We start from the raw sequence: 8,879 nt of genomic DNA, 5'->3' as shown, positions 1-8,879 counted from the left end.
TGCTTAACAATCTTATCAATGATAACATTGTTTAAAATGAAGTATTCTAGTTTGTTTTCAACATATAATCTTGGTAAAATATCCCTAATTCATATGCCCAAACCTTGTCAAAATTTTACTTTGAAACACTTTAAAGTGATTCATTCTTAAGATCTTTTTAAATTTGAAACTTGTGCATAGTTTCCAACATATAAGAAGACTTATGAATACAACACATTTATTTGTCACATAGCAATAATTTTGTTGGAATCATGATTGCCGTTACACCAAAACCCGCAGGTATTAGTAAATGAATGCATCATAGAGTTAACGGATACACGAGAGGCGATTAAGCACATGTCGCGAAACACACGGGAAGCGCTGGTTTATCCAATGTCCAACAATCTCCTCGAGCGTGAGCCGAGTGTGATTCGAACTCGAGACCTTTGACTCTGATACTACTTGTTGGAATCACAATTGCCGTTAGACCAGAACCCACATGCATTACTCTTCGCTACAATCACGAGAGTTAGGATCCATGAGGGGCGGTTAGTTCATGTTGTGAAACACACGGGGAGCGTTGAACCAAATGTCCAACAATCTACCCCAAGCGCGAGTCTGGTGAGTTTCGAACTCGAGACTTGTTGCTTTGATACCACTTGTTGAAATGACGATTGCCGTTACACTAAAACCTATAGGTATTAGTAAACAAATACATCACCATAGTTAACAAATCCAACACGAGTCGAGTGTGATTAGAACTCGAGACCTTTAGCTCTGATATCACTTGTTGGAATCACAATTGCCGTTAGACCAAAACCCACAAGCATTAATCTCTATTACAATTGCCAAAATTAAGATCCACTCAAAACAATTAATCCATATTACAAAACACACTTAATCCAATATCCAACAAATTTTTTCTTAATCCATATTACAAAACACACTTAACCCAATATCCAACAAATTTTTTCTTAAATACATTAGAAAGTCATCCATTCCAAAAGGTTTCTCCTCCTCGCCCATCCTCATGGCCATTGTTAGAAGATCCATGGTTGGCCGCACATCAAGTAGGTGAGCGTAAAGCGTGCACAACCGTGTATGAGTCTGAAAGAGTCTACGTGAAACCACATCAAGATTTGTGCATGGCCACCTTACGTTCTTAGAAATCTAATTTGTGTTTTTTTTTCACAGATGTAATCACTGTTCTCCAGTTTTCACTATAAACCCTAATCGTAGCTTCCTGTGGCTGCTCCAAACCCTAATCAAGGACTATAGATTTTTCTCCTTACTTCTAACCCTAAATCGGAAACCCTAAATCCATCCGTGGTTTTATCTGCTCCTGACATTTTACCTCTCGCTGTGGTTCAAGCGTTTTTACCCTAGTTTGTGATCTGGATGCGTACTTGCGCAAAGTTTGGACTCCCGGAGACGCGAGGTTTGAATCTTGAATTTGCTGCGCTCTAAGCTGATCCGTTTCTTGTTTAATTGAAATGCTTCTTACAGTCTAAAACATTGTATTCGCATCCTTATTGATAAATTTTAGGCCTCTGTTCTGCTGGCTAGGGTTTTGGATAAATTTGTATACAGGATTTGAAGTTTTTTTTCACGCATGTCTGTTTTTTCCACCGAAAAAATCATGCCTGGAGCTGCTTTGAAATATACATAGTCCCGCAAGTATACATAGTCCGGCTTAGGATTGGATCATGAGACTGGTGGAATCTAAACCTCTCCACCTCACGGCCACCTAACCTATGGACCACATCCTTGGAACTTTTTCAGACATGTCTGTTGCTTCTCAATTGTGTTTTCTGTTCCATGGAAGATGTGGTCAGTAGCAGTTATCGATTAAACGTCCAGTCCAAGAATAACCTGGTGTGGCATATCGTGTATCTACTATTATGTTCACCAGTCTCCTGATAAATGTTATAACCTTTCTTTAACAAAAACAAATTCTTATCAAATTTGCTAGCTACGCGCTGCCCCGGTTATACCTGTAGTCGGTGAAGACTAAAAGGCTCATACAAAAGCTGAGTAAATCTTTGAGATCTAAACCTTGTTCCTTACTTCATTACTTGTATAGCTCTTTTTTAGAGCCTGAAGCTGTTATCTCAATGCAATTAATTTCTTGCTTTGCCAACTTAGCTAAACTTTGCTGAAATCTTCTTCCCCAGCCGCAGAATTTCACCATTGAGCATCTTCTGGAGGTTCCTTTTTGTTATTCCGAGATATCAGGGCAAGGGTTCCATTTTCTAATTTGGTGACTTTGGGGCAATTGTCGGAGTTTCTGGCTATGTTACTGCCCCTACGTACTTTTTTTTCTTTTTACTTTATGCTGAGAAGTAGGAATCCATCCTGGTTTTTCTTTGTAGAGGACGGGCAACGCACTTCAGCATTGTTAAATTCTGTCTTTTGGGCAAGTTTCCTTTAGATAGTCGGATTCTAGACCAAGTCAACATCTGAAGGTCTCATAATCCATCCTTTGAAAGGTAAAAATTACCTTCTCATCTTGACTGTGATCTATCTCAATGAATTATCCCAGAGACTTTTATTTTTATTTTTGTAGAATCTCTTCTTCCCACTAGGCGTCTCTCACAAATAGAGGGGGATTGATCAGTCCCACCTTTACTGTGGTTGAAGTGATAGACATTGAAGCAGGGTTGAATCTACAGAACTGGGGTTTGAATAAAAGGTCAGATCTGCCCTAAAACTACACCCCCTCCGCCACGTCTTTCCTACAATCTCTACAATCTCTTATCTTCTTGAAATAAGGAATAAAAGTATCTCTGGAGCAGAAGCTTATTTTGTAAGATGTCCAGATATTAACAATCTAGTGTGTAAAGGCTGATGCTGATGCCCATAACGTGTTAAATCTGCATATTTTTTTGTGGTAGTTGATGTACACTTTCAATCACAGATAAGATAAGTAGTTTTATTAATGTCCAACAAATGGCTGCAAAAGTAGGTCAATGGGACTGAAGAAGAGTATAATCAGTATGAAACCAATGTGGGAGTGCAAGCAGAGCTCCTAGAAAATGCTGAAAATAACATAAAGTAAAAAAGAAACAAGTGGTAGTGTGTGCTGCAGTGTCATGCATATAAAAATAATAATCAATAGTCTGCCAGGAAAGAATGAGTGAGAAGAAGGTTTGATGATGGAGCTAAATTTGTTAAGGGCTCTTGAGTCTGATGACCAATGCCAAGGGAGGCTAACTGGACACTGGCTCACTGTCAAAGTCCCCTGGAACCAGTGAAGAAGAAAATTGTAAAACAGGGCTGCATTATGCTATCTCCACAATGTAGCTACCATATTATGGAGATTTCTGGAGATAAGGAGTCACTTGCTGACGGCATCTTTTAAGGATTGAAGGTTCTCTGCAAAATTAACAACTGTTGCCAAGAGAGAATCCATTGATGGTGGGGACGAAGGCAGAAACCCTTAGGAGCCAATGGATGCTCTTGTCAGCAGCAAAATATGAGGAACGGTGAGTTCCTGTTTCTGGCTCTTTTCTCTTGGTCAGGGCAGCTCAGATAGGGCAGAAGAAAGCCAAGTGCAGGTTGTCCATGGCAGGGTTGAATGCTAGCTCATGATGCAGGGAGTGCTGAAAACTTTTGGTACAGTGCAAAAAGGCTCTGTTTTTAAGAACCATTATTTTTTTAAAGTTAGTTTTGTATTGCCTCAAAAATTCAGATTACATCTTTCCATCTTCCTAGTTCAAAATTTAAAATATTAATGGTCTCAATTTGCCACCAAAGAAACCAGAACTGTTGACTGTAATTTAAAACAAGTATACCAAGATAAAGTCTCTGATTCTGAAAACTACAAGAACTGATTGACGCTGAGCTACATAGAAACACAGGAAAACTGCATAAAGACATAACATTAGGTCAGGGGTTAGAAGAAGTCACTGGAGCAGGATCTTGTGCGCCGGTGCCAGTTGGAGCAAGGGGCTTGAGCTCACATTGAAGGTTGCTTTCCAGATGAGCCAGATGAGCATCCAAGGTAGCCAAACATGAACGTTGATATCGTTGCACTTGCTTAATGTCATTCAAGGAAGAAATGTTGTCATTGTGATCTTCATGCTTCTCTTTTAGGACACGACCCAAAAGAGTTTTCATTTGTTAATGTAACTCAGGAATTGGTTCCATCTTCCCCTAGTGTGACCAGGGTCAAAAACCCAATTGGACATCTCTTCCAAAACCTTAGAGTTGGAATAAGCCTTGTGGACATTAGTGGTTCAAGTTTCAAGCTGGCGGATTTCTTCAGGAATGTCTTGAGGTGTTGCAAAGTGGAAGATAGCAGTGGCTGCTTGGGCATGCAGTCAGCCTTGCGGACCCCAACGACTGCCAACCTTGCGGCTATGCATGTAGTGCTTGGGAATTATAGACTAAGAAGGCCAAAGCTAGATGAGATTAAAGGCACTCACCAAGTTCAGACAAGAGAAAAGGCGAGACAAACCAGGACAAAAAAGCAAGCCATGAAAGACAAAGAGTTTGGGACAACACGAGCCAACCCACCAACAAAGGCCAATACACAATAGGCCTAGAAATCACCCACTAGGAAAAATCACCTACTCGCCAGAAGACCCCAAGGCGCAAGATGCAATGAACCCCTGAGGGATTTAAAGTAAAAACACCAAACAAGAACCACACATAATGAAGAGGAAGCGAATAATAGGGTTCAATAGAAAAGCCAGTCCCGGAAGATGCTATTTGAAGTTGCCAAAGCAGACGAGGATGCAAAGATTGTGTGTAGGGTGGTGACGCCGACTGCCTCCCCCTTCAATGCTATCCAAGTTTGCAAAATTGCATGTCCTGAACTCTCTGGATATCTGGCTTTAGACTTCGGTCCACGAACCAAAAACTCGAACAAGCAGCTGTAGCTATAGAACTCCGAAATTGGAATGGCAAACATGTAGTCCTAGAACATTGCCTCTGTATCCCCGGAAATAGGGAACCCTTTTTCAAAGAAAGGCCAATAATATCACCATAGCTTTGCAGACATTCCATCGAGTGCAAGCCCGTCACCATCAGAGCGATGAGGGAATAATCCCACCAACAACGGGGGAGAGGGAACCCTTTTTCAAAGAAAGGTCAATAATCTCACCATAGCTTTGCAGACATTCCATCGAGTGCAAGCCCGTCACCATTAGAGCGATGAGGGAATAATCCCACCAACAACGGGGGAGAAGACCTAGAACTACATAAATTCCGGTCACCAACCTCCAATGCCTCGTTGTCAGTCTCCCCAATTGGTGATGTTTTAAGAACCATTATTGACTCCATCAATTTTGTACATTTTGGTAGTACAAATTTCATTTGGTAAAATTATATATCAATATCATGACCTATATGTTGATTTTCATGTCATTGTTATTGTTTAATTCATTGATTTTCATGTCATGGTTAAGGTTTTATATTCATTTCTTTTGCTTTTATTTTTGTTTAGGGGGCAGTGAATGAACCACTATTTTTCATAATAAAATACTGGACTAATGTCTATCTTGTTGAATTTCATGTTGGGTTTAGGTATTTTGTTAATTTTTTTTTACTCTGGGCAATGAATGCACAAATAATTTTTAAGAATATCATGGCCATGATGTCAATAGGGTCAATAATTGTTGCAGCTATAATTGTTGTAGCTATAGAACTCCAAAATTGGAATGACAAACATGTAGTCCTAGAACATTGCCCCTGTATCCCTGAAAATAGGGAACCCTTTTTCAAAGAAAGGTCAATAATCTCACCATAGCTTTGCAGACTTCCCATCGAGTGCAAGCCTGACACCATCAGAGCGATGAGGGAATAATCCCACCAACAACGGGGGAGGAGACCTAAAACTACATAAATTCCGGTCAGCAACGATACTCTTCACAGGACAAAAGAATTGTGTGAGGCTTGACATTGTGTTGAATGGAAAATAAATTGGCATGTGTTAGGCATGGGGTGGGTTGGCCACGCCACCCCACTCTTAAATGTAGTGGGAGGTGGCAGGGTGGCGGGCGCCCTCACCAACCTCCAATGCCTCGTTGTCAGTCTCCCCAATCGGTGGTGTTTTAAGAACCATTATTGACTCCATCAGTTTTGTACATTTTTGTAGTACAAATTTCATTTGGTAAAATTATATATCAATATCATGACCTATATGTTGATTTTCATGTCATGGTTAAGGTTTTATATTCATTTCTTTTGCTTTTATTTTTGTTTAGGGGCAGTGAATGAACCATTATTTTTCATAATAAAAGAGTGGACTAATGTCTATCTTGTTGAATTTAATGTTGGGTTTAGGTATTTTGTTAATTTATTTTTACTCTGGGCAATGAATGCACAAATAATTTTTAAGAATATCATGGCCATGATGTCAATAGGGTCAATAATTGTTGCGGCTATAATTGTGGGAGCTTCTTATAAAATAACTATATAGTTTGGCTTCCCTTATTTAAATTTTTACATATGTTTACAAATATTAGTCTAAATTGGCCTCTCATCAAATTCACGGTGACGGTCTTCCACTGATTAAATTTTGACATATTGTTTAGTATTTACAGAGGTGAGTGTAAGTTGGTCTCATCAATAATTGCAGATGCAATTCCACTCATATTTTACTTATTTGCAAAGATTGGTGTAAATTTGTTTCATAAAATGTATGCTGCTGATTTTCCACTGATTAAATTTTTGTAAATTGTTCACTGTGATTATTGTATACTTTTTCTTATCAAATCCATACAGATTGTCTGCCACTTTAAATTTACACACTATGGTTACAAGGATTACTGTAAATTGATCACATCAATATCATATACATGTTCTTCTACTGATCAGACTTTCATACATTTTTCACTGAGATGATTGCAAAATTCTCATTACATTCATGCAGATGGTATTACCCTGTTTAGATCTTTACATGTCGATTATGAATATTGGCTTGTGTGTGCATTGCTTATGATGCCCTTCAGCTGTTACTTGGAAAGTTAGGCATGCAGCCCTCATAAAAATATGCCTGACTATGTGAAGTTTGCGGTGATTGTTGATGTGATTTCTTTGTTGGGGGCATCATATTGCAGTTTTCTTTGGATTATTTTATTTAATATGGATAGATCATATTATATTAGGCTACATCTGTTTTATTGAGGATTTGAATATGTGGGAAAATGTATTAAGTGATATTCCATTTTCTAATGGAGCAAAGTGGTTGGAGTTATTTCATTTTTGGGAATCTGCTTTTTGCAGGATTAAGTAAGTCACAATGGTTAGGATTAGTGTTTTGAATGATGCTCTTAGGAGCATGTATAATGCAGAAAAGCGTGGAAAGCGGCAAGTGATGATCAGGCCATCATCGAAAGTTATCATCAAGTTCCTCCAAGTCATGCAAAAGCATGGTACGTCTATTTTTGTCTATCATTTTGTTTCATACTGATTATTACAGTATTTTGTGTGCTGTTATTTGAGTGAAAACAGTTTGTTGAGAAGAAGTGCTTGCATTGGGTATATAATAGTTGTATCTGTTTTGTGCCAGGTTATATTGGAGAGTTTGAGCTAGTTGATGATCATAGAGCAGGTAAAATTGTTGTAGAGCTAAATGGAAGGCTCAACAAGTGTGGAGTAATCAGTCCTCGTTTTAATATCGGGGTGAAAGAAATAGAGTCATGGACTGCTCGCTTGCTTCCTTCTAGACAGGTATTTTTTTATGTGGCAGAATGGTAGCAATATCTTTAAACTCATTATGTCCAATATTTGACTAACTCAGCTTTTTTATCTCTTATTTTTGTTTTCATCAATATTTATTTTGCATGCTCAATAGATATTTGCCTCTTTTTGCTTGCAGTTTGGGTTCATTGTTCTCACAACATCTGCTGGGATCATGGATCATGATGAAGCCAGGAGAAAGAATGCTGGTGGAAAAATCTTAGGATTTTTCTATTAGAGATATCGTAATTAGGCATTGGTGCCATAAATGAAGAATATATAATCCAACATTATCTCCTAAAGCCTCGTCGAGTTTTCCAACCTGTCATTGTCTTTATATTCAAGACAAACATAATTTTTGAGGTGTATGGTGATTGGTTTCTTGTACTTTCACTATAGTGTACCATGTATTATTTCCTTTTTATCCAGTCAGCTGCATCTGGTATGCAGGTAAAAGAACGTATATAGTACTTTCATTTGGAAAGTTCAAATCTGGTGGAGCTTACGTTTAGCTCTTCGTGTAGCTTCCATGGAATTCGCAAAGGATTATAAATAACTTAAAAGTTGATAATGCATTTATTTTAAAGGTTCAATGACATGGACAGTGCCAATAGTTAAGATGGCCCTATAGTTGGGAGCAACGGCCTATCTTTTTTTCTAGGAGTCATTAGGTTCGTCTCCCAGTATGGCATGTTTAAAGCATGAGAGCAGTTTAGAGATGAAATGGTGTTTTGAGGAATATCCATATTTCAGAGAACCATAACAAATTATTGTTGTTATTTTAATGATTACGGCGTGAGCTTGATGCTTATCAAAGTCAACATCGTAAACAATGACAGATGATGACTTGTTGTTCTCTTGAATTTCTCTTTATAGTCTAATGGTTCTCTTAGTGCATCTTGTATATGATATGAAGAGGTGGGAAACCATTTATACTTTAGACCAGCCTACACTGGTAAATACGTGCACCAATAGAAGGCTTGTGTGATGTCATGCAACTCCAAAACTGTATTGCTGAGTGCTAACTCATTTCTTTAAGTTTTCATTAGCCCAAACTAGTGCAACAGTAAGGTGGAATTGAAACCTTCATGCTAAATATGTGTTCCACAAGAAATTCTTCTAGTGCTTGTGCTGTATTTTTACCATGCACACCTGACTGAGTATATAAGCTGAGGGTGGATTTTTTTGTTTTTTGATGGTTTATTTTTAATTTT

At 38.4% G+C, this 8,879-nt stretch overlaps 1 protein-coding gene across 1 annotated transcript; it reads left to right on the top strand.

Moving 5' to 3' along the window:
- Nucleotides 1-1,007: 1,007 nt before the first annotated feature.
- Nucleotides 1,008-8,258, top strand: LOC149224981 (small ribosomal subunit protein uS8z/uS8w). The gene is made up of 4 exons (XM_089386379.1): nt 1,008-1,417; nt 7,210-7,358; nt 7,496-7,656; nt 7,805-8,258. Exons 2-4 carry the CDS (start codon nt 7,226-7,228, stop codon nt 7,901-7,903), a joined length of 393 nt encoding a protein of 130 aa, XP_089242505.1. The 5' UTR covers nt 1,008-1,417; nt 7,210-7,225; the 3' UTR covers nt 7,904-8,258.
- The last annotated feature ends 621 nt before the right edge of the window (nt 8,259-8,879 follow it).

This window comes from Pinus tabuliformis, chromosome Q, assembly GCF_031772625.1.
Source record: "Pinus tabuliformis cultivar Carrire ecotype Pingquan chromosome Q, CPIR1, whole genome shotgun sequence".
Lineage (NCBI taxonomy): Eukaryota > Viridiplantae > Streptophyta > Pinopsida > Pinales > Pinaceae > Pinus > Pinus tabuliformis.
Note: the sequence above shows the minus strand (reverse complement) of the source record. Positions and strands in the feature narration are given on the sequence as shown.

What these genes read in the sequence shown, in the direction of transcription:
- LOC149224981 (XM_089386379.1), top strand. Translation starts at nt 7,226, where the DNA reads ATGGTTAGGATTAGTGTTTTGAATGATGCTCTTAGGAGCATGTATAAT. An exon ending in CCAAGTCATGCAAAAGCATG is followed by an intron (nt 7,359 to 7,495) that starts GTACGTCTATTT and finishes GTTTTGTGCCAG; the next exon opens with GTTATATTGGAGAGTTTGAG. An exon ending in GCTTGCTTCCTTCTAGACAG is followed by an intron (nt 7,657 to 7,804) that starts GTATTTTTTTAT and finishes TTTTGCTTGCAG; the next exon opens with TTTGGGTTCATTGTTCTCAC.